This window comes from Muntiacus reevesi, chromosome 19 (genome assembly GCF_963930625.1).
Source record: "Muntiacus reevesi chromosome 19, mMunRee1.1, whole genome shotgun sequence".
Taxonomy (NCBI): Eukaryota; Metazoa; Chordata; class Mammalia; order Artiodactyla; family Cervidae; genus Muntiacus; species Muntiacus reevesi.
In genome coordinates this window covers 28,209,997-28,236,781 of record NC_089267.1, presented here as the reverse complement: position 1 = coordinate 28,236,781, position 26,785 = coordinate 28,209,997, and the positions used below count along the sequence as shown (strand labels likewise).

At 36.6% G+C, this 26,785-nt stretch overlaps 1 protein-coding gene across 5 annotated transcripts in view; it reads right to left on the bottom strand.

Annotated features, from left to right (window-relative positions):
- Positions 1 to 26,785, bottom strand: part of TBC1D32 (TBC1 domain family member 32) — a 179,414-nt gene that overhangs the window by 137,332 nt on the left and 15,297 nt on the right. For all 5 annotated transcript variants that reach the window (XM_065911547.1, XM_065911548.1, XM_065911549.1 and 2 more), the window contains exons 4-11: positions 20,188 to 20,256; positions 17,515 to 17,640; positions 14,718 to 14,796; positions 14,486 to 14,589; positions 14,330 to 14,391; positions 13,410 to 13,554; positions 5,184 to 5,243; positions 1,760 to 1,850 (exon numbers count right to left, since the gene is read on the bottom strand). In XM_065911547.1, coding sequence (XP_065767619.1) covers positions 1,760 to 1,850; positions 5,184 to 5,243; positions 13,410 to 13,554; positions 14,330 to 14,391; positions 14,486 to 14,589; positions 14,718 to 14,796; positions 17,515 to 17,640; positions 20,188 to 20,256 — 736 coding nt within the window. The remainder of the gene's footprint in view (positions 1 to 1,759; positions 1,851 to 5,183; positions 5,244 to 13,409; positions 13,555 to 14,329; positions 14,392 to 14,485; positions 14,590 to 14,717; positions 14,797 to 17,514; positions 17,641 to 20,187; positions 20,257 to 26,785) is intronic.

The window sequence follows — 26,785 nt, the reverse complement described above, 5'->3', positions numbered from 1 at the left end:
ACTGGTACACATAAATATGTATCCGCACGCATAAATGCAGGACAACTAGGAATTTCATGTCTAAAAACTTCCATTTTTCCCAGTGAGAAAGGATGCAAGATTTCCTCTTAGAAAAAAAGTAGGCAGGTGCAAGACAGTGGAGTTTGATGAAATTCATTGAACACTGAAGAAAGAATATCTAAAATGATTCCAAAGCAACAGAAAGAGCTGCTGAATCTAGAGAAATACATCAGTGCACTATCAATTTAATGTTACAACACTCTCTGCTCAATTTTCCTGAGGACCGGCGGTGACCTAGAGTCTCTGCTCAATTTCCTGAGGACCAGAGGTGATCTAGCATCTCTGCTCAATTTCCTGAGGACCAGAGGTGACCTAGAGCCTCTGCTTAATTTTCTGAAGACCAGAGGTGACCTAGAGTAGAGGAACTGTAGGCAGGAAACTCTGAAAGAAAAGAAAGCAAAAATTTTGAAAGAAATGTCAAAAGAATGCAGTGAAGCACCCTGAAGTCTTCAACAGGGAAAAAACCAAGGCAATGAAGGGCTGGGACAGTGGTAGGGAAAAAAGAGCTAGATACAACATTTTAATATTAATTAGAAAAATATATGAATTTACAGATTACACACACACACACACACACACACACACACACACACACACACAGGCTTCACTGGCGGCTCAGACATTAAAGAATATGCCTGCAATGCAGAAGACCTGGGTTCGATCCCTGGGTTGGTAAATATCTCCTGGAGAAGGGAATGGATACCCACTCCAGTATTCCTGCCTAGAGAATTCCATGGACAGAGAAGCCTGGTGGGCTACAGTCCATGTGGCCGCAAACTGTCGGACACGACTGAGTGACTAACACTTTTACTCTCATATGCATATAAACTTATATATCTTTGTCTTCTCTCAAAGTTCTGGCTTCTTTCTGTACTTTCTCCTTTACTACAAAACACTTATATTTTGAAACCTGTTAATAACTGGTCTTTGGCCATTTTTATTCAGTAAAGAATTTATTCAGGGATAAAGGAAATTATAAGATACCTTCATATTCTCAAAGAACTTAATATTTCCCTAAAAAAGTGACATAGAATGATAAAAGATATCAAATTCACATGCAAAGCTTTATGAAGTCATCAAGAACAATAAAAATTCACCCAAGGCAAAGAAGCCTTCCTGAAAAACTCAAAGTTTACTCTTTCACAGTAAGATTGTTATCAGGGTAGGGATTATGGATTGTGGCAGCAGGAGTAGGAATAACCAAAGTGCAGGCACTGGTATGCCTTCTAAGAGAAGATCCACTTCTATCAATAACTAGATATGAGATTAGATAGATATATAAGGGCTAGACTATGAAACATCTAGAATATTTTAGCTCAGACTGAGAATAAGCAGAGCAGAATAAAAAAATGGGGCAACGTGTTCAATAATAAAACGGTATTCCATAGAAATTTTCCTCCCAATAAAATGCACCTGATATACTTTCATTCTTTCTTCCTCTAGTGTATTACTGTAGTGTAACTCACGAGGACATACACCATGTTATGAACTAAAAAACTGCAGAATGTAAGAATCACTATGATACCTTCAAATGTAGATCTGCTATAAAAGGTCATATTATGCTGTATCTTAAATCTGGGGAAAGTATCTTGTGTTAGCAAAAGCAATCTAATTTATCATGATATTAAAAGATAAATTACAAAGCTATTTATTAAAAAAATTTACCATTTTTTAAAATGTGACAAAATATAATACTTACCACAAGACTTTGAATGTCCCAAAACTTCATCACCTTTCATGGTTTCACACAACTCAAAGTACTGAACACACTGCTGAACCGCTGTAGTTATCTAATAAAATAACAGCCTATTAATCCTAAAATTTTAAGCCCACAAGTCCATGTATTAAAAAAGTTAGTCAAGGCTGTAAAATATGTTGGGAAAATATCTAAGAAAAATATTCATAAAATTTAGAACAGCACCTTTCCACTGAAGCTCAGTCTCTGCAATTACATTTTAACTATGGCTTCATTCCAGGAAACATGGAAAATATTTGTAGATCAATAATATACTATTGTTACAATGTTAGTAATAAGACAAAAATACAAATGTATTTGACATTTTATAGTGAAAGATGAAAAAGTTCTGGTCATGACTTTAAAAATTCTCTTGTCAATATGCCCAATTTTCTTGCCTTAAGTCTTTTCTTTCTACTTAGCCAGTAAAACATGACCTGTATCTAGCTTTCATTTCCACCTTAGATACCAGAATTGCTAAAAGCTGATAAAGAATATTCTCAATACAAAGAACAGTCATAAAAAATGATTTCCAACTTCTGTATCCAGCAATTCTCTGATAGTCTTCATTCTACTGCCTTTTCCCACTCTCCACAAGCAAAGATTTCAAATCTTCTTCCTTTCCTCTGCACCTACATACTTCCTGTAGATATCATCTCATTCTAAATCTCAATAAAATAAAGGCCACCAGTGAGTTAAGGAGTAATAATTGCTAGATGTAGTAATAAAGAGGGTTTTGTTGATCTTCAAAAGATCAATTTCAAGGGAGCTTGGGGAATAGAACTAACTATAAGGAAAGGGAATAAGAACTGAAAAATTAAAGGCAGATAGTATAATTTTCAAGAAGGTTAGCCATGAAACAGAAAAAGGGTAAAACATAGGGTGAGGTCTTAGGTCAAGAATGTATTCTTCGGGTTGAAAGGATATGGTCTTGCTTAAGTAGAAAGGAAGTTAAGAGTATGTAGAAGAGAAAGGATAATTGATAGAATAGTGTCTAAGAACAGGAAGAGCTAGAACCTAAGGGAAAGGAAAGGTTAAACTTTAGATGGGAAAACCAAAGAGGCTGTGTGGACAGAGATGAGTTCATAATGATAGAATCAAGGAATTGATAGATTTCTTAGTCTCATTCATTCTTATGACCTTGTTTCATGTAGAAGAATTAGCAAGGAAGGATTACCATCATTAGAATGGCCCGCCTACAAGACCGAACCTTGACTATCATCTGAAAACTTGGATTTCAGGACTTTTCCTACCATTCTAAAAACTGTACCTGAACAAATAATGTGGTTTTTACTCTGAATGTCTGTGTTCCTTCTGGGAGTGTGGATCCCTGGTATGTAGTAGGCAGAAGGTGCCAACATGATTAATCCCTGATTTAAAAAGAAAATGGGCACTAAATCTCTAATAAGTTTCTCTGGTAGACAACATTTCACATGAGCTGTCATACTTTGACACTGGAGAAATTAAGATGAGTCCTGTGTGACTCTGTGGGAAAAAAGGCTCAGAAGTTGAAGCTCAGTATCTTCTCCAGTATGCCTTATCCTTACACCAGCTCTGTTTTGTATCTTTTTTTTTTGGTAAGAAACCATAGCTGGGAGTACAACTACATATTGAGTGCTAGAAATTCTCCCAGCAGATCATCAAATCTAGGGATGGGCTTTGGGAACCCCCTTCCATATCTATGTCTAAATCAACCTTTAGGATCCAGACCAATAAAATGAAATCTCCCCACCAGGAAATCTGGATCTCAAACTTGATATGACTAAATCTACCAAATCTAAAGTCATAACCTTTTCCAAAATCCTGTTGTCTTCCCACTGTGTTACTTATATCAATGAATGACAAATATTCAATTGAGTAAGTCCTGACCCCAAGTATGAGTCGCTAAGTCATGTCTGACTCTTTGTGACCCCATGGACTGTAGCTCACGAGGCTCCTCTGTCCATGGAATTCTCCAGGCAAGAATACTGGAGTGGGTAGCCATTTCCTTCTCCAGGGGATCTTCCCAACCCAGGGATCTAACCTGTGTCTCCTGTATTGGCAGGTGGATTCTTTACCACTGAGACACCTGGGAAATCTGTGTGTGTGTGTGTGTGTGTGTGTGTGTGTGCGTGTGTGTACATGTACGTACACCCATAAATATAACCATAAAAATATCTTTTAATATTTTGGTAAATTTATGAAAACTTTTAGAGAAAATAAGATTTAGGATGAAATCTCATGCAAGATGCAAGTTTGGTTCATTATGTATATGAGATAAAATATCTGAACAAGTTGGTAGAATATTTGTGGGCTAAGAACTGACTATAATATAATTCACTTTTCAAATAAGGGACATATTTTAAGTGTTAACCTAAAAGAAACATTTGAAATACTTCCACCAGGACCTTTCTGACAGCAAGAGTGAGATATCTGTATGTCAAATCATGTGAGGAAAACAATCATTCCTGTTTTTTCTTCTTTCTCTATTCTAGCAAGATCACTTTATGCTCACATGGCAGCAACAAATTTCCATTAAAAATGGAATGAGAGAGAAGTATAGAAAGACTTTTAGTTTCTCTAAGGATTTTTAAATACCTATTACTTCCACAAATAAAGTCCCATTTTAATAGTCAATATCTCCACCTTCGCCTTTCTGAACCCCAATTCGTTTAATTCTCAAACAGAAAACAATTTTTGTTTTCCTTTCTTCAATTTATGTCCTATCACAGTATTCTTAAAATTCACAATTCTAGGAATTTTTCTCTTCACTTCTGTTCTCAAGATTTTACTTAAGTACATAAACCATATTTATTATCTGAAAGTCATATCAGTATAACCTTAATTTCACAATTTTCATATTTGTCAATTATTCGCTAGACTGGCTGAATCCATTCCTTTCAGTGCTCTAACACACTGTTCTACCAATAGCATTAAAAGCTGAAAATTCTACTAATATATTTTACAGTTATTAGTTTGTATTTAGTATAACTTGAATCAATGTGCGAATACAAAAGCACTTACATTCTGAGTTTTTTAATGCAACTTTCAGTCAAAAGCAAGAGAAAATTTTGTAGAATGAAATTGGGGAGGGGGGGAGATGCTACAAACACCTGATCTGAATTAAACAATATGATAATACTTAACAGCTTATACCAAAGTAGCTTGTTAGCAGCTCAATTTATTAATACTATGAAGTTATATACTTCCTAGCTCTTATCTTGACTGTATTTTAAGTCTCTACTTTTATCCTTTTATGTTTCACAGAATGGTAGTTTAAAAGTCACATAAAAGGGGGATTACTTCATTATCCAACATTAATTATCACTCAACTTTGTGCATTCAAGTTATTACATCATATATCTTCTTGTGATATTATTTCTCAAGATAAGAACAAAAACAGACTTACCAGAGATTTATATTTCTTTTCCAGAAGTCTTAGTACTGCAGTTCTGCTATAATATGCATGCTAAAATTAGGAGGAAAATGACATTTAATATTCAAACTATACCATTCAAAATCTATATTTCCTGCATCATCTCTCTACAGTAACACAAATTACAGAATAACTTAGTTTAAATTATTGTAATCAAGGCAAAACAGGTTTTTCTAAGTATAATGATTTATAAGCATAGCAATCACAAGAATGCAAATCATATTAAAAACTGGAGCGTTTACTAATAGACCAGTATCCCTGATCTATCCAGGGATAGATTCTATCCTTCAGTTGTGTCCAGTTACCATACTAAGTTATTTTAAAACCAAAAAATATGCCTGACTACCAGTATATGACAGAGCATAAAGGGAAGATTAAGAAATGAGGGCATTCAGAAGCGTGTTATTTAGCCTCCATATGTTTTAATTTTTAACAATTTTTTCCCTGTAATTGAGATCTAATCTTACTGCACTGTGGTCAGAAAAGATGACTGGAATGATTTCAATTTTTCTGAATTTTCCAAGACCAGATTTATGGCCCAGGATGTGATCTATTCTGGAGAAGGTTCCGTGTGCACTTGAGAAAAACGTGAAATTGATTGTTTTGGGGTGAAATGTCCTACAGATATCAATTAGGTCTAGCTGGTCCATTGTATCATTTAAGGTTTGTGTTTCCTTGTTGATTTTCTGTTTAGTTGATCTATCCATAGTTGTGAGTGGGGTATTAAAGTCTCCCACTATTATTGTGTTACTATTAATTTCCTCTTTCATACTCACTAGCGTTTGCCGTACATATTGCGGTGCTCCTATGTTAGGTGCATATATATTTATAATTGTTATATCTTCTTCTTGGATTGATCCTTTGATCATTATGTAGTGTCCTTTGTCTCTTTTCACATCCTTTATTTGAAAGTCTATTTTATCTGATATGAGTATTGCGACTCCTGCTTTCTTTTGGTCTCCATTTGCGTGAAATATTTTTTTCCAGCCCTTCACTTTTAGTCTGTATGTGTCTCTGGTTTTGAGGTGGGTCTCTTGTAGACAGCATATATAGGGGTCTTGTTTTTGTATCCATTCAGCCAATCTTTGATTTTGGTTGGGGCATTCAACCTATTGACATTTAAGGTAATTATTGATAGGTATGGTCCCGTTACCATTTACTTTGTTGTTTTGGGTTCAAGTTTATACAACCTTTCTGCATTTCCTGTCTAGAGAAGATCTTTTAGCATTTGTTGAAGAGCTGGTTTGGTGGTGCTGAATTCTCTCAGCTTTTGCTTGTCTGTAAAGGAGGCAAGGATATACAATGGAAAAAAGACAACCTCTTTAACAAGTGGTGCTGGGAAAACTGGTCAACCACTTGTAAAAGAATGAAACTAGATCACTTTCTAACACCATACACAAAAATAAACTCAAAATGGATTAAAGATCTAAATGTAAGATCAGAAACTATAAAACTCCTAGAGGAGAACATGGGCAAAACACTCTCCGACATAAATCTCAGCAGGGTCCTCTATGACCCACCTCCCAGAATATTGGAAATAAAAGCAAACCTAAACAAATGGGACCTAATGAAACTTAGGAAACAAAGGAAACTATAAGTAAGGTGAAAAGACAGCCCTCAGATTGGGAGAAAATAATAGCAAATGAAGAAACAGACAAAGGATTAACCTCAAAAATATACAAGCAACTCCTGAAGCTCAATTCCAGAAAAATAAATGACCCAATCAAAAAATGGGCCAAAGAACTAAACAGACATTTCTCCAAAGAAGACATACAGATGGCTAACAAACACATGAAAAGATGCTCAACATCAGTCATTATCAGAGAAATGCAAATCAAAACCACAATGAGGTACCATTACACGCCAGTCAGGATGGCTGCTATCCAAAAGTCTACAAGCAATAAATGCTGGAGAGGGTGTGGAGAAAAGGGAACCCTCCTACACTGTTGGAGGGAATGCAAACTAGTACAGCCACTATGGAAAACAGTGTGGAGATTTCTTAAAAAACTGGAAGTAGAACTGCCATATGACCCAGCAATACCACTTCTGGGCATACACACCGAGGAAACCAGATCTGAAAGAGACACGTGCACCCCAATGTTCATCGCAGCACTGTTTATAATAGCCAGGACGTGGAAGCAGCCTAGATGCCCATCAGCAGATGAATGGATAAGGAAGCTGTGGTATATATACACCATGGAATATTACTCAGTGGTTAAAAAGAATTCATTTGAATCAGTTCTAATGAGATGGATGAAACTGGAGCCCATTATACAGAGTGAAGTAAGCCAGAAAGATAAAGAACATTACAGCATACTAACACATATATATGGAATTTAGAAAGATGGTAATGATAACCCTATATGCAAAACAGAAAAAGAGACACAGAAGTACAGAACAGACTTTTGAACTCTGTGGGAGAAGGTGAGGGTGGGATATTTCAAAAGAACAGCATGTATATTATCTATGGTGAAACAGATCACTAGCCCAGGTGAGATGCATGAGACGAGTGCTCGGGCCTGGTGCACTGGGAGGACCCAGAGGAGTCGGGTGGAGAGGGAGGTGGGAGGGGGGATCGGGATGGGGAATATGTGTAACTCTATGGCTGATTCGTGTCAATGTATGACAAAACCCACTGAAATGCTGTGAAGTAATTGGCCTCCAACTAATAAAATAAAATTAAAAAAAAAAAAAAAGAAATGAGGGCAAGGAGGGGTGAGGGGAGAACTCGCAATTCTCACAACAAAGAGGGAACTGTAATGTTTACATACACAGAAGTATGCCAAGGTTGAAATGCTCTCAAGGGACAATAGCTTAATCATTCCCTGCCAACCATATTTTAAAATCAATTCAAAGTGCCAAAAAAACTCTCCTTAGAACTAAGCATAAATGAGATTAAAATATGTTTTTATGCATTGTACAAAAGGGAAATTTTACATAAATGTTACTTAGGTTCAATATCATTAGCCTTTAATGCAGTTTTTCATTTTACTTTAAAAAATAATATTCTGTAAAAGCTATCAGAACTTCTGGGGAATAGAATTTAACCAAATGAGGTTTGCGTTAATTGAGAGTTAATCAAAACCGTTTGTTTTTTGGGGGCTTCTCTTGTAGCTCAGTTGGTAAAGAATCCACTTGTAATGAAGGAGACTTGGGTTCAGTCCCTGGGTTGGAAAGATCCCCCGGAGAAGGGAAAGGCTACCCACTCCAGTATTCCTGCCTGGAGAATTCCAGGGACTATATAGTCCATGGGGTCGCAACGAGTCATACACAACTGAGTGACTTTCACTCTCACTTTCTGTGTTTTAACCCTTGTAGCTTAAAATGTTTTTAAAAAATCATTAATCCACTTTTCAGGTAAAGTAAGAGAAATATGCTGCCTTACAATTAAACTATTGACCATGTTCTAAAAAGAAATCCTCATAGTACATCCCTTAGACCATAGTCCACATACCACAACCCTCAGGTCAAAGTTAGCTGCCTTCTGATATTTGGTGAAGAATGTTTTATGCTATGGCAGAGAACTGATTCATTGCATCAGAGGCAAGACACTCTACAAAGTCAGAAATATTTACTGCCTGGCTCTTAACATAAAGTATGACAACTTCTGCCTTAGATGAGTGAAGAATGTGATAAATTTTAGTAATACGAGAACACAATGGGAGCTATTTAATAATTTTCTGTTGGCTGGTTTTCCTGTGATGTGTCTCATTCTCTTTAGAATTAAGTGCTGACAATAAAAATGTTAAGTGAAAAAAGTTAATCAGAAGCACTTAGAATAAGATGTGTTAAAATTAATCTATTTAGGTCTTTTTTAAAGCATACAACTACATAAAATAAAATCTCAATAGTTGCTATGCCCATGTATACAGTTAGATTTAATTTTATTTGTGCTTTTACATATTTGGCATATGTTCTATAATAGTGGTATAATTTGATAATCAAAAAAAGAAAAAGGTCAAATATCAGATTGAGGAACAAAGTTTCAGTTTCAGTTCAGTCACTCAGTCGTGTCAGACTCTTTGAGACCCCATGAACCACAGCACGCCAGGCCTCCCTGTTCATCACCCACTCCTGGAGCCTACTCAAACTCATATCCATTGAGTCAGTGATGCCATCCAACAATCTCATCCTTTGTCATCCCCTTCTCTTCCTGCTTTCAATCTTTCCCAGCATCAGGGTCTTTTCTAATGAGTCAGTTCTTCACATCTGGTGGCCAACGTATTAAGAGTTTCCACTTCAGCGTCAGTCCTTCCAATGAATATTCAGGACTGATTTCCTTTAGGATGGATTGGTTGGATCTCCTTGCTATATGAGAAACTCTCAAAAGTCTTCTCCAACACCACAGTTCAAAAGCATCAATTCTTTGGTGCTCAGCTTTCTTTAAGTCCAACTCTCACATCCACACATGACTACTGGAAAAACCACAGCTTTCACTAGACGAACCTTTGTGAGCAAAGTAATATCTCTGCTTTTTAATATGCTATCGAGGTTGGTCATAACTTTTCTTCCAAGGAGCAAGTATCTTTTAATTTCATGGCTGTAGTCAAAATCTTCAGTCACTTTGGAGGCCAAAAAAATACTCTGTCACTGTTTTCATTGTTTCCCCATCTATTTGCCATGAAGAACAAAGAGTTCAGGCTAAATTAAGTTCAGCAAGCGTTTACCAAACATATACTATATGGAGGGCAGATAACTGTTAAGCACCAAACAGATGCTTTGGTTAACTGGGCATTATCATACAGTTGATACGATAACCATTCAATGTCACAGTAATCCAAGTCTATGCCCCGAACAGTAATGCTGAAGAAGCTTAACTTGAATGGTTCTATGAAGACCTACAAAACCCAAAAATGAGGTCCTTTTCATTATAGGGGACTGGAATGCAAAAGTAGTAAGCTAAGAGATACCTGGAGTAACAGGCAAATTTGGCCTTGGAGTACAGAATGAAGCAGGACAAAGGCTAATAGAGTTTTGCCAAGAGAACACACTGGTCATGGCAAACACCCTCTACCAACAACACAAAAGAAGACTCTACACATGGACATCATCAGATGGCCAACACTGAAATCAGGTTGATTGTACTCTTCGCAGCCAAAGATGGAGAAGTTCTATACAGTCAACAAAAATAAGACAGAGCTGACTGTGGCTCAGATAATGAACGCCTTATTGCCAAACTCAGACTTAAACTGAAGAAAGTAGGGAAAACCACTAGACCATTCAGGTATGACCTAAACCAAACCTTTTAAGATTATACAGTGGAAGCGACAAAGACATTCAAGGAATTAGATATGATAGAGTGCCTGAAGAACTATGGATGGAGGTTCGTGACACTGTACAAGAGGCAGTGACCAAGACCATCCCCAAGAAAAAGAAATGCAAAAAGGAAAAATGGTTGTCTGAGGAGGCCTTACAAGTAACTGAGAAAAGAGAAGAGGTGAAAGGGAAAGGAGAAAAGGAAAGATAGTTCCATTTGAATGCAGAGTTCCAAAGAACAGCAAGGAGAGATAAGAAAGCCTTCCTCAGTGATCAATGCAAAGAAATAGAGGAAAACAATAGAATGGGAAAGACTAGAGATCTCTTCAAGAAAATTAGAGATACCAAGGGAATATGTCATGCAAAGATGAACACAATTAAGGACAGAAATGCTATGGACCTCACAGAAGCAAAAGATACTAAGAAGAGGTGGCAACAATACACAAAAGAACTATACAAAAAAGATCTTCATGACCCAGATAACCATGATGGTGTGATCACTCACCTAGAGCCAGACATCCTGGAATGTGAAGTCAAGTGGGCCTTAGGAAGCATTACTACAAAGCTAGTGGAAGTTATGGAATCCAGTTGAGATCTTTCAAATCCTAAAAGATGATGCTGTGAAAGTGCTGCACTCAATATGCACGCAAATTTGGAAAATTCAGCAGTGACCACAGGACTGGAAAAGGTCAGTTTTCATTCCAATTCCAAGGAAAGGTAATGCCAAAGAAAGTTCAAACTACCGAACAATTGCACTCATCTCACACACTAGCGAAGTAATGCTCAAAGTTCTCCAAGCCAGGCTTCAACAGTACATGAACCGTGAACTGCAGATGTTCAAGTTGGATTTAAAAAAAGGCAGAGGAACCAGAGATTAAATTGCCAACATCCGTTGGATCATCAAAAAAAGCAAGAGAGTTCCAGAAAAACATCTACTTCTGCTCTATTGATTATGCCAAAGCCTTTGACTGTGTGGATCGCAACAAACTATGGAAAATTCTTAAAGAGATGTGAATACCAGACCACCTGACCTGCCTCCTGAGAAATCTGTATGCAGGTCAGGAAGCAACAATTAGAACTGGACATGGAACAACAGACTGGTTCCAAAATGGGACAGGAGTACGTCAAGGCTGTATATTGTCACCCTGTTTATTTAACTTATATACAGAGTACATCATGAGAAATGCCAGGCTGGAAGAATCACAAGCTGGAATGAAGATTGTGGGAGAAATATCAATAACCTCAGATATGCAGAGAACCACCACCCTTACGGCAGAAAGTGAAGAAGAACTAAAGATCCTCTTGATGAAAGTGAAAGAGGAGAGTGGAAAAGTTGGTTTAAAACTCAACATTCAGAAAACTAAAATCATGGCATTCGGTTCCATCACTTCATGGCAAACAGATGGGGAGACAATGAAAACAGCAACAGACTTTATTTTGTTTTTTTGCTCCAAAATCACTGCAGATGGTGATTGCAGCCATGAAATTAAAAGACGCTTACTCCTTGGAAGGAAAGCTATGACCAACCTAGACAGCATATTAAAAAGCAGAGACACTACTTTGCTGACAAAGATCTGTCTAGTCAAAGCTATGGTTTTTCTAGTAGTCATGTACGGATGTGAGAGTTGGACTATAAAGAAAGTTGAGTATTGGAGAATTGATGCTTTTGAACTGTGGTGTTGGAGAAGACACTTAAGAGTCACTTGGACTGGAAGGAGATCCAACTAGTCAATCCTAAAGGAAATCAGTCCTGAATATTCATTGGAAGGGCTGATGCTGAAGCTGAAATTCCAATTCTTTGGCCGCCTGATGCCAAGCACTGACGCATTTGAAAAGACCCTGATTCTGGAAAACATTGAAGGTGGGAGTAGGGGCTGACAGAGGATGAGATGGTTGGATGGCATCACCGACTCAATGGACATGAGTTTGAGTAAACTCTGGGAGTTGGTAATGAACAGGGAAGCCTGGCGTGCTGCAGTCCATGGGGTCACAAAGAGTGAGACATGATGAGCAACTGAACTGAACTGATACAGTTGAGATAAAAATTAAAAAAAAAAAAAAAGGAAAACATCAGCTAGATAACATCCAAATCATGTTAAGTAGTAATGAAGCACATTGCTGCTTTGCATGGTTTGCATGGCAAGATATGGCCCCATTCCCATCCTTCCCACTGCAACAAATACATGTTGAGAGGGACAAAGATATAAGAACACAATCCAATATAACTATGACTACTGTCAGACACAGACTACTCTTACTCAGCAGCAGAAGAGGGAAACAAAGTCTTTAACAGTCTTTTAATATTAGTACAGTTCTAAGGCAGTGGTCAGTTCCACAGGAAGTCACCAGCATTCAGGCATTAAACACATTTTCTAAACTGCAGATTCAGGAAGTGGCAAATGAAGAGATGTTTGCAGACATGTATAAGCCAGAGAAAAGTGAAATTGAACCCTTATGGTTTACCATATCTTCTTTAAAAATTCATAGCTTTAAAATTAAGATATGAGACTTCTCTGGCAGTCCAACAGTTAACTCTGCACCTCCAATGCAGGGGGCACAAGTTTCATCTCTGGTCAGGCAACTAAGATCTCATACGTGGAGTGGCAAGGCCAAAAGATTTTAAAAATTAAAAAATAAAATAAGACATGATTTGGAACAGGTCATTTGGTTTAGTAGATTCAAATGAATTACCGTTAAAATCCTATTCTGAATCTACCACCTACTAGGTAAAGAATACTGAGCAAGTTACTTCTCTATGCCTCAGATGCTGCATCTGTAAAATAGGATAGTAATACTACCTATGTCATAAACTGTTATTAGAATTAAGTGATTTAACACATGTAAATGTGATTAGAATTCTTGACACTGTAAACAAACAGCAGCTATTCTTTAAAACAATACAGCAATGCAAAGAAAGGTAGAAAAACATCCATATTTCCTTACCATCCACTTTTTGAACCACACAGCTTTGGTATCCACCAATGCAAGAAAATATATCGGATCCAAAATTTTTTGTGAGACAAGATGGCTTTGATCATGCTTAACTGATAACAAAGACAAGGTACTCTCCACAATTTCTTCCATATACCTAATAGTTTGGGAAAGAAGTGATTTTTAGAAAAAAAAAAAAACATTATATATATAATAGTGACATTTTTTATTTATGGAATGATAAAGTAATGAGTAATATTTCAAAACCTTATTTTTTAATATTTCAGTAAATGGCACAGATGAGATTCACCCCCAATTTCCTCTGCTCTAAAAACTTATGTTCTACTTCAACACTGGCTGTTCAAATTTAACTTTCCTTTTTAGACCACAGTTACCCTTACAACCTCATTAAAAATCTTAGAATTAAAAAGGGAAAAGTTTAAAGAACATTAAAGGAACTTCACTAAAGTATCAAAGATTCAAAGACCAGTAATGAAAGAACCTGAGGCTGCAGCACCCTCTTTTTACCTTGCTGTGATAATTTTATTGCTGTTTAGTCACTAAGGTGTGCCTGACTCTTTTTGCAACCCCATGGACTGTAGCCTACCAGGTTCCTCTCTTCATGGGAGTAACCAGGCAAGAATACCAAAGTGGTTACATTTACTTCTCCAGGGTATCTTTTGGACCCAGGGATCAAACCCATAATCTCCTGCATTGCAGGTGAATTTTTTTTACAGCTGAGTCACTTGGAAAACACACTGTGATAATTAAACTGTATTATATATACTGTTATAGAGTCATTCACATAGCAAAGTACAAAACATGAAAAGCTAAAAATAAACTACATAAAATCAGTTGACTATCTACTTTTTGAAATTTATGTGGCCAGTAAGACTCCTAATCTTATTACTGGTATAAATTAGGGGGCTTACTTTTCTGGGTGTCGAATCCAAAAAGATGGAGCCTCTTTCTGATATTCATTTAAAAGACGAATCTATAAAACAGTGTATAACCATTCTCAAAAGGTTAGAATTCTTAAATACAGAATTACAAAAGAGAAATAAAAGCATATTACAGAAAGTAAATACCTTTTTAAGTAAATGGGTCACATTAGGATTACTTATGTCTATGCCAGTTGAAAGAGTAGGAATATGATTTTCCCTGGAAACAAAGTATAACTCCAAATATTTAGCTAAAAAGGAAAAGTAAAAATAAGGTTATTATGCCATTCAGTTATAGTGCTTTCTAAAATGCTATTTCCTATCCATTTTTCTTAAGCACAAATTTTCAAAAGTTTTGAAAATGATATATTTAACATACCTAAGCTTGTATAAATTTCCTTAGTCATATGTAACGGTGAAAGTGTAAACGTCTGTGCATAGAATTTTAAAATCCGGTCCTATGGAAATGAAACAAAATTTGTATCCAAGATTCTTTCATCATCTATTTTTGTAAGAATCATTTTTTCACATAGCAAAAACCTTAATAAATACATGACCATTCAAAAACTTCAATAGAAATGTAACTAAAACAGCACATTCTTGTGTTGGTTGGCAAAAAGTAAAGTCAACCAAAACTAAGAGTCAATCTAATGCAGCAGAACATTGTAAAATTTGGTAATAGTGGATACAGACGTGGGGAGGCAGAGTGAGGTTCACTAAAGGAAGGAAACAATATAATTTGTTATAATCTGACATAATGTAAAGGTATCAGACAAGGAAACAGTAGGAGTACTAAATGTAAAAAACAAAAAACCCATTCCTTTCCAAATCCAGTATCTGTTTTTGTTTTAATTGCTTACATGGAAAGTTTAGACTTTTAGGACTTCAATAATTTTACCTACTCCCAAGAAAAATATTATATTGTAAAATTCTACATTATTAAAACATAAAGTAGAAACTATCACAATGTAGAAAAATTAAATGAGATAAGAGATGCAGTCAGTACATGACACTAACAGGTACTTAGAAATGACAGTTTATCATTTTAATTATACCAACTTTGATGGGATTAATCTTACAGTGAAATTCAATTTCTCATTAAAAAAAATAAAATTCCCTCAAATGTTCAACTTTGAGGGAAAAACTAATAACCTTGCCTATATCAAATATTAGATTAATAAATTTAAGAAAATGGTTACCCAAGGAGATGTACATGGCTCAGATGGTAAAGAATCTGCCCACAATGTGGGAGACCTGGGTTCAATTCCTGGGTTGGGAAGACACCCTGGAGAAGGGAATGGCAACTCACTCCAATATTCTTGCCTGGAGAACTCCATGGGCAGGGTAGCCTGGTGGGATATAGTCCATGGGGTCGCAAAGAGTCGCATGCAGCTGAATGACTAACACACGCATAAACAAGTGACTAAAAATATATTGCAATAACCTAAGAGATTCTTACTGAACAGAGGGTATTAATTAATTTGGGAAGCATGTTTTCATAGTTGCAGCAATGTGGACAACGCATAAGTTCTAGACAAAAAGAACATCATACCTTGTTTCCTACTCAAGTGATTGGTTCTATTGTCATCTCACCTCAGGTGACTGCTTCTTCCAATTTTATTGCCTTAAGTACTGACACAAACTCTTGCTGCACATAAGAGCCAAACCAAACCACTTAAATTGACCCAGCATGATCTTTACAATATTTATAATGGTAATAAAGAAAACCTATTAGAGTACTATTCTATCTTTAGAAGGGAAACTTAAACAATTGTATTTCCTGTTAGAATGCCTTGAAGCGAAAAGGTAACCCTGAAATATCCTTCCCCCTTGAATCCTTCAGAATTTTGGGGAAGTCTGCATCACCCTCTGGTGTTAGTATGGTTGAACTGCATCCAGGATTGAATAAACCATTTTCCCTCTTACAAAAAATATGAATAAACCACTTGTTTCCAAATCCCTTCTGTTTACCAGTACAATTATACTTTCATTGATGAAAGAATATTTTTAAGTAGTAAAAAGGTATTGAGATTTATTTTTATGAACTGTTTACTGTCTCATCTTCTAGAATGTAAGTTCTATGCAGGCAAAGGCTTCTGTCTTGCTCAGTGTGTTCCCAACATATGGTCTAGAATGATGTGTATTGTAAGTAAATTTATCTTTTACTAATACCTTAAAAAATTCTATATTAAAAAACCTTATATATTTTAAGGACACTTTTTTCCTTCACTGATATATCACTTATGAAGAAAAAGGCACTTTAAAAACTTAGTTTGTAGTTAAATGTGATGCTGGAACACAGTTCAGATTTTTTTTAATCCCATATAATTACTGCACTTTTTAACATAACCTTGCTTTTCATCATATACTGCTTCTGAGAAGTCATATGTGAATCATTTTTTACATAACTACCTCTTCTACTTTGCAACCTTAATTTTTGCAATTGTCTATATTTGCTGTATAAGTAATGTCTTAGCTTTACAGTTTCCTGACTTCTCTTTCTAGGCAGTTGGTGGTAGTGGTTTAGTTGCTAAGTCATGTCTGACTCTTGCGATCATGAACTGTAGCCTGCCAGGCTTCTCTGTCCATGGGATTCTCCAGGCAAGAATACTAGAGAGGGCTGTCATTTCCATTTCCAGGGGATCTTTGAGACCCAGGAACCGAACCTGGGTTGCTTGCATTGCAGGCAGATCCTTTACCAACTAAGTTAGGAGGGAAGCCCTTCTAAGCACTTAAGCAATCTCTAACACTTAAATACATAAGGAAAATGCTTATTTAAATCTTTCAGAGTAAATTTTAATCATTTCAAGTTCAAGTTTTCACATATGAATCCTTTCAAAAACACACTCTTTCTTTTAAAATAGTTTTCTTAATTGAAAAACAATGACACAGATACTTAGATGTCCCTTTAGAAGATAAAAACAAAACTCATGCTAATAAAGTCTGTCTTGGCAATGAAGTGTGATACTAACCAGACCCTGAATCTAATCATGATGCAGTAAGCTAATTCCCTAAAAAAAAAAAAAAAAAAAAAAAAAAACTTGACAACTCAAAAGTTGGAGGTGAAATTCCGTAAATATTTGAGCTACTATTAAAGAAAATCATATTCCATTTGCTTCTAGAATGGTAGGGAAAAAAAATAGAAAATGTTTATACTTCTGTAAGCATTTCCTTACACTAAATACAGGATCAGGATCTGAAAGATACACTGTCAGCTTCTCACAGAGAGTGGTCCAGTTTTCACAGTTCAGGACATCAGATGGAGGAGCTGAACACAATGTTTGCAAGGCTTCATATCTCACCTATAATTTTTTAAAAGAATTTTTATTAATAATCAGCCACCAAAGTAACAGCAATTCTCAAAATATTTAACAAACATTGAAAGGCTGAGTTTGGATAATTGCTTTAAAGAGCCAACTGAGAGTCAGATGCCCTTTCATGAAACAATTCTTGATAACTGATTTTTTTTGCTTAGCAGAGAAACAAAATAGGTTATTTTATATTATGCAAAAACTAAAAAACACTAAAGTTCACTAGGGTTTTTCCATAAGATTTTGAAGAAAAACAAATTTTTTGGCCCATCCAATATACTGGGAGATTCTGGGTCACATGTCTGAGGGGAACAGGAGAAGGTACAGTGGTCAAATCTGAAAAGCCAGAATAAAGTGTCCCAGTGTCTCCTCCCGTACACTTTCCTCACTAGAACAATCCCCAACGCGTGGTCCTGAGGTAGGAGGCAGAGGGGTTCCCTCAGGGTAAAGCAACTGGAGATTCATTCTCTATTGATGGAAACTCCAAGACAAGAATAGAGGGAAATTAAGGGAGGAGGCTGGACCCTGCAGAGAACACATACTTCTCATTTCCGCAGTCGAGACCTCCCCAACCACAAATGTGCAGAAAAGGCTCCTTGGAAACCAAACTGGAGTCAAGTCAAGGGATGTTCTACCCAGAAGTCTTTTCAGTAGGCTCCATCTTTGCTAAGATATGCATGCATACACAAGAATCCTGAGATATACCAAATATGGACGGCACACCAGGCAAATCATGATGACTGGTCAAAGGAAACCCGAAAGAACTGCTCCTTATAGTGATTCAGACTGCCACGCGGGCACAGCTCAGGGGCTCCCCCTCTGAGTCTGCCAGAATGTCTATCCACACGTGCTGTACTCTTTTTCCCAATAAATACTTCACTTGCTTCACTGCTTCCTGTCTTTGTGGAAATTCTTTTCGGCAAAGTGGAAGGGCCAGGGCCCTTGTCACTGACCACTGGTCTAGTGGCTAGGATTGGGGCTCTCACCGCCACGACCCAGCCCAATCTCTGGCTGGGAACCAAGCCCTACTCTAAGCTATTGCAGGCCAAGGCCACCCAATTGCAGTCCTACAGTTCAAGGATTCTAATTCTAAAACACTGCCCAGATGTTCCTGGTAAGGCATTCCCACTCCAAGACATACGAACAATTCTCACAAAACAATTGATTTTAATTTGCTTTTGCTTCTACATCATATTTTCTGACCTTGTAACCACTGCGGGGGCGGAGGGGGGGAATCATTCAGCAATGTGATGCAAAATTGAATTTCTGAATTTTCATATAAATCTTTTTGAGAAGAAATCCAATCAGAATTCTCAAAATCCAATCAGAATTCACTTAGGACAGTATGACCCAAGAGACAGCAGTGGCAAAAAGCTCTATTCCAATCAGAAGTGGAATAAAGCTTCTCTGCCTCTCACTCTCCAACTAGTGAGTTCCTCAAAACTTGGTTGTTTTTCGGCTGACTGAAGCCTAGTGAGAGGGAAAAAAAAAAATGAAGAGTCAAAAAGCTAAGACCTTATGATACCAGGCACTCCAAATCAGGATGTCAAGTTTTAGGTGAAAGATACAATACACATGTGTTTTTAAATGTCTATATATTCATATGAAAGACTTCTAAATACAATTTTATTTGGGATAAGGATAAGCAGGACTAGGGAGAGAATTTAAAAACATAAGTAAATTTCTCCTTTTCAGTTAATTTTTAGGACAAAACTCCATTAACAATTTACTGCGTGTTCAGAACAAAAGTTTCTGATCATGTACAGATTTCCAAACAATCCACTTAAAAACAATAATATTGTTATCATATAAAGTCAGGTCCCATTGCTGATCTGTTAAAACATTTACTAAAAATCTAGAAAATAAATCAGAATGTGAAATGCTGAGAGGAAAAAAAAGGATCAGTGAGAGTAAGTCATAGCTATTCATGTGGTTTAAAATAAAAAGTTGAAGAAAAACAATGTATTTCAAAATTGAGACCAAATGGTAAGACGTACGAGATGTCAGATACTTCAAAAACCCTATAATTTTCTATGTCAAGAGAAACAGACAGTGACAAATGAAAGAAAACTTCATAAAATTAATTTATATAATTATTACAATATAAAGAAATACATTCAGTAAAGCTGCTTTTAAAAAATCTTTTCAAATAAATAAATATATGTGTCAAAGTTGCTCATACTTTCCAAAGTAGAAAGAGCATTAAACCAAGTTTTTTTCTTCAAAGAAATCACTAAATTATCACATACAAAGCAATAGTGAAGGAACAATTTGGGGGAAAACTGCTCATAACTTCATCTCCTTGAAAATTGAAACTAGAAGTAAAAATTTTCTCTTATAAACTGTGACAATTCTCTAAGGAGACCATCTCTTATTCTGTGACTCTTCATTTCAAGACTAGAAGGTCTAGCAGGGATGAAAGTCTAGAACTGTCATGATATTAAAGGATTATCCTGAAGAGAAATAATCCAGCTGCTATTGATTCTAATATACAAAAAGTATATCTGAGTGAACTTGACAGTTGTCCTTTAAACTTACCTCTTTAGGTTGCCCAGGATCCAACTGGTCTAAAATCAATTGTAATTTTCCTTGACAAAATTTGTAACTCTGTAACACAATTAACAGGACATAACATTCCTTCACTCATTTATTAGCCTTTTAGATACATTATTATAAATTATTTTAATAAAATTCCAAGCACAAAATGTATTCTGAACAAGAGAAGGGAATGAACTAGTTTGGTTTGGCAGCAAACTTAGAATTTTTGTATCCTAAGGCATTTAAGTGAGAATTTATGTTCCACTAGGACAGTGTACCTTCCTATATAGGAAGGTTATCATTTGCTGAGCAATTGCAATGTGTAGGACATTGTAAGACTCAAAAAACACGTAAAAGTAAAAAGTATTTTACACCCAGGAATCTGAGATCTGTGAAACAAAGATAAAACAACATGAATAAATAAGAAGGCACTAACAGTGCCCAAACCATAACTATAATGCTGACTGGACTTTTTTGTTCCTTTTCATTTCTGCACTTCTCTGTAACCTTTCTTCATTCCTTCTCTTAAGCGAAGAATCCCTGAAGTAAAAACTCTCATCTAGAAAAAAAGTTTATAGTAGACCATAAACTGTTTTGGAAAAGGAAAGAATCTTTTTCTTGCCAAAGCAATTTAAATAATACCTAAAATAACCGCTTAAAAATAAAAGCTGCCATCATTATGGAGTGGCCTCATTAATATGCTTACTAACCTATATAAGATATTGGGTTCCCAGGTGGTACAGTAGTAAAGAATCCACCTGCCAATGAGGAGATGCAAGAGACTCAGGTTTCGATCCCTAGGTCGGGAAGATTCCCTGAAGTAGGAAATGGCAACCCACTGTGGAAATCCCACAGACAGAGGGGCCTGGTGGGCTACAGTCCATGGGGTTGCAACAAGTTGGACACAATTGAGCACGCATGCATTACTATACAAGATTCTTTTGTCATCTTAAACACAGTATAAATTATTCCTAAAATGTTACATAAGCAATGAAATAACTTATTACACTAGAAATCAGAATAAGTCTAAAAGTGTGGAAAGTGAGAATACCTACCTTAAAGGTTTTTTTTATTTAACATTTCCTCTAGAGTTCTTGTGTGTCAGTGGATGGGCAAATTTCCATTGCAACTAACTGCAATAATTGACTTAACTAGAGCATGCAGGTAAAGTGTTTCATTGAATACAGATTTGTTAGAAGTACTTAGAACAGCTGAAACAGTTATATTAAAAATTCCTGCCCCTCTCCCCACCAAAAAAGGGCGGTCTGGTAGTTAAGAGTCCATGCTTCCAATGCAGGGACCATGGATTTGATCCCTGGTCCAAAAACTAAGATTCCCACATGCCATACAGCACAGTCAAGAAATAAATAAATAGACAAATTCTTGAGGGAGAAGGATCTGCTAACTTCGTTGCTAAAGCAACACAACATAGATCTGTTGGTGATATCAATATAGGTAGGTAACTCCAAAAGGAAAAATATTTTTTAAACATATTTACATGTACGAAATTGTAAACCGAGCAAACAATTTCTGAGCAAACTCTACAGGGGAAAGGGCAAGAAGTAGATCAGGCTGATAATCTAAGATGAATTTTGGTCCTACTGCATGATCATACAGACACTAATTAAAGGTGGTCTTTAAATGCCAAAGTAAGATTTGTATACATTTCTGTCAAACAGAGTATACCTAAAGATAGTGCACACAAGATGCGCTCTGTAACTTTTGTTGTTTTACAGAGATGTACTCACTTTATTCAACACAAACTGAAGATTATTCACATTAGTCAATAACTGTACTAAGTACAAAATTCACACATCCATCAGAATTAATTGCCCTAGAAACCTCTTTTTAAATCTTTGGTTTGCAAATTGTATAAACCATTGAAATACAACTAGTGAAAGAAAGACAACTGTTTTGTGGTTGAAACAAATGGCTATGGGAAATAAATATATAAATATTAAACTTAATTATTCCTCAGGCTTTAATATGTCTAATTGCACAATGATTTCTTCCCTATTCTCACAAAAGAAAAAAAAAAAAAAAACACCAACCGGGGATGAGGACAGTAACAGCAAACACCTACAGAAGAGCTTAATATGAGGCAAGTTTAATGTGTGCAGAATGCTTTATGTACATTAAACCTGCAAAGCAACCTTATAAGGTAAATGTTATTACTGTCTCTTCTATAACAGTTAAGAAAATTGAGACACAGAAAGAGATTAAGAAGCCAAAGCTCACAGTTCATAAATGGCAGAGCCAGAGTCTGACTTGTTTTCAAGATTCAGAAGGAATTAGCTTCACGTAAAATAGCTTTTCAAAATTATAGTGCATCTAAAACTTCTTAAAACTATGCACCCACTCTTAATTAAGTCTTAAATATAGAACAAAGTTATTAATTCAAAACAAAAACAAGTTTTTAAAATATTTTCAAATGATAAAGTTCTTAATTTCCTAGATACTTAAGTTATGTGAAAAGTGCTACCACTGAGAAATAAAAACAAAAACCTATTAATATTTAACAGTATAAAGGAACACATATTAATGAAGGTATTAGCACTGTTAATTAAAGAAATTAGCTTTTCTGGTATCAAATTGTCTCAAGACGTTGCTTTAAAACAAGCAAGCAAGCTCACACCTGCACCTAACCAATTCTCCTCCCAATCCACCTGTCTCAAGCTTTAACTCTAGGCAGATGCACTATTGATACTACTGTATTCTTTTTTTCTAGTCTCAGATGCCTTTCCTTTTCTACATTTTTAGGATTTTAGGTTTTTATCTTTTTCTGTTTATAAGGCAAATAATAATAATAAAAGTCTGATCAATTGAGGATAGCTAGAGATGGAGGAACTTCTGAACAACAGTTTGGGCTGTGGTTATCCTATTGCTCTAGCCAATGCTACTGAACAAGAGAATCCTGTGATTCTTCAGCACTATGATATCCTCAAAAGCAGAATTCCTCACAAAAGAGCACTGTAAAACTCTAAAGATTTTAAGAGAGGCCAAAAATGGGGCTGAACTTAAGATACTCTAAGTTTTGAGAAGTTAGGGCAAAACACAAATTAAAGTGATCCAGTGCATCTGGGGAAGGGCTTCCCCAGTAGCTCAGCGGTAAAGAACCTGCCTGACAATGCAGGAGACGTAAGAGATGCAGGTTCGATCCTTAGGTCAGGAAGATTTCCTGGAAGATCCTGGGAATGGCAGTCCACTCCAGTGTTTCTGCCTGGAGAATCCCAGGGACAGAGGAGGCTGGCGGCCTACAGCCCACAAGGTTGCAAAGCATAGCACATACTCAGGGCAAAGGCCTCACACCCAATAAAAGAAAAGAGCTACTTAAGAGAAGTCTTACTGAAAGATTCAAAACCTAGTAACAAGATGGAGTTCAAATTGTTTCCAGGAGGTAGTTCAAACACAAAGTCCAAGTAATAGCTTCTTTGCCAGGAAGTAAAAAGCAGAAACAACAAACCTGACCTTCAGGTGAACAAGTAACAATGGGAAGATATTCGTTTCGGCACTGCTGCTGTAACAAGTTACCATAAACTTCATGACTTAAAAAAACACCAATTTATTTATTTATTTAACTGTTAGTTGTTCCCAGTGACCCATGTTTCCCCTTCTATAGCCACAGATATTTATTTGTTTATATTTTGACGGTGCTGGGTCTTCGCTCCTACACATGGGCTTTCTCTAGTTTCGGTGGGGTGCAGTGGCTTCTCTTGGGGCCAAGCACGGACCCTAGAGTAAGTGAGCTTCAGCAGCTGCAGCACAAGAGTTTAGCTGCCCCACTGCATGTAGCACCTTCCTGGACCAGCGACTGAACCTGTGTCCCCCACATTGGCAGGCGGATTCTTAACTACTGGACCACCAGGGAAGTTCTCAACACCAATTTACAGTTCGAGAGTTCAGAATACATCCACAGAGCTGTGTTCCTTCTGCCTTCTGGGGAGAATCTATTTCCTTGCCTTTTCCAGGTTCTAGGGACTGCCTGCATCCTGGGTTCATGGGCCACCTTCCCTCTCCAAAGCCAACAATCACTCTGATATCTACTTCAGCCTGCCCAGCACCTTCTCTGCCTCTGACCTTCCTGAGTCTCTCTCATATGGATGCCTGTGATTACATCTGGCTCATCTGAATAATCCAGAATAATCTTCCCATCTTAATTTAATCATATTTACAAGTCCCTTGGGCTACGTAAGGTAACAGTTTACAAATTCTTGGGATTAAGACATGGATTTTTTTTTAAAAGTTGTTATTATGCCTGCCATAGGGACCAAAGGATGGGCTTTAAGGAGAGGTAGCCATGAAAGCAAAGAAATGCCTTATATAGGTTCACATTACAAAAGAACAGCAGGTGACTGTTATCCTAAACTCGACTTCTCCATACAAAGTGTACATCTATCTTTTCAGCATTATTTTGCAGACTTTCCATGTTTAATCACAGTATCAAATCCTTTGACAATTCTCTGCTCACAACTAGAGTAAAAATCAGCCAACTTTATTCTTTAATATGCTAAAACTTACACAAATAGTCTCCAAGGAAGTCATGTCCAAAGTTTTTTAATAATGGTTCAATATACAATCAGGATTCAATATTTAAAATAACAATGAAATAAAGCCTATTCTATTTATAAAATACAAGTGTTCTACTAATATCAAAATAGCATCAAAATTTTGACTAAATATTATTCACAGAACAATTCAGCTTTTTTAAAGCCCAGTGCAAGTAAAATCAATTTTGAAGGCATCAATAATAACATCAATATTTAATGGAATGAATGACTGATATATCTTCAGAGACTCTTTCAATTCTGAGCATATTAATTCAGCCTCTCTTTGGTTAGTTAAAGCAAGAGAATCTTTTTTTCATTAAACAAAAGCATACCCAAACATCTCAGCCACACTAACAGACCTTTCAGGACAGTTCTGGCATTTATGTGATTTTTTCCCAAAGATCCAGGGATCACATGCCTTGTTGGTGGTGGGCATAGCTCACTTTCAATTCAATTAGTCCCTTCTGAAACAAAGTCATATAGGCACTTTAAATGAAGCAATATAAACTTAAAGCAAGATCCTTCTCAAGAATCAAAACAAAAAACAAAAATATCTTCTGAAAGTATGATTCCATTTCTATCAAAGCCTTGAATTTCTTCAAAAATCTAAGATTCTATAATGAGAAATAACTTGGCATTTGATATTAACACTCTTAACTGCCAGTTAATCAATCCTATTTAGATCTAAATACTTGTACTTCTTACAACAAATTAACATGCTCCACTTTTTTCTCTTCTGGTTTAATTTCAGTGTATATGTGCTCAGTCACGTCTGACTCTTTGTGACTCCATTAACTATAGCCCGCCAGGCTCCTCTATCCAGGCAAGAATCCTGGAGTGGGTTGCCATTTCCTCCTTCAGGAGATCTTCCCAACCCAGGGATCAAAATGGACTGATGTGTCCCCTGCATTGCAGGTGGATTCTTTACCACTGCACCATCTAGGAAACAATTTCAGTGTAGACATATGGTTTATCTAATAACTAAGAATGCAAAGATCAATGCAAAGAAATAGAGGAAAACAATAGAATGGGAAAGACTAGAGAACTCTTCAAGAAAATTAGAGATACCAAGGGAACATTTTATGCAAAGATGAACACAATTAAGGACAGAAATGGTAGGGACCTTACAGAAGCAGAATATATTAAGAAGAGGTGGCAAGAATACACTGAAGAACTGTACAAAAAAGACTTTCATGCCCCAGATAATCATGATGGTATGATCACTAAACGAGAGTCAGACATCGTGGAATGTGAAGTCAAGTGGGCCTTAGGAAGTATCACTACGAACAAAGCTAGTGGAGGCAATGGAATTCCAGGTGAGCTATTTCAAATCCTAAAAGATGATGCTGTGAAAGTGCTGCACTCAATATGTCAGCAAATTTGGGAAACTCAGCAGTGGCCACAGGATTGAAAAAGCTCCGTTTTCATTCCAATCCCAAAGGAAGGCAATCCCAAAGAATGCTCAAACTACGGCACAATTGCACTCATCTCACACACCAGTAAAGTAATGCTCAAAATTCTCCAAGCCAGGCTTCAACAGTACATGAACCGTGAACTTCCAGATGTTCAAGCTGGTTTTAGAAAAGGCAGAAGAACCACACATCAAATTGCCAACATTTGTTGGATCATCAAAAAAGCAAGAGAGTTCTATTTCTGCTTTACTGACTATGCTAAAGCCTTTGACTATGTGGATCACAATAAACTGTGGAAAATTCTGAAAGAGATGGGCATACCAGACCATCTGACCTACCTCTTGAGAAACCTGTATCAGGTCAGGAAGCAACAGTTAGAACTGGACATGGACAAACAGACTGGTTCCAAATAGGAAAAGGAGTATGTCAAGGATGTATATTGTCACCCTGCTTATTTAATTTATATGCAGAGTACATCATGAGATGCCAGGCTGGAAGAAGCACAAGCTGGAATGAAAATCACCAGGAGAAATATCAATAACCTCAGATATGCAGATGACACCTCCCTTATGGCAGAAAATGAAGAACTAAAGAGCCTCTTGATGAAAGTGAAAGAGGAGAGTGAAAAAGTTGGCTTAA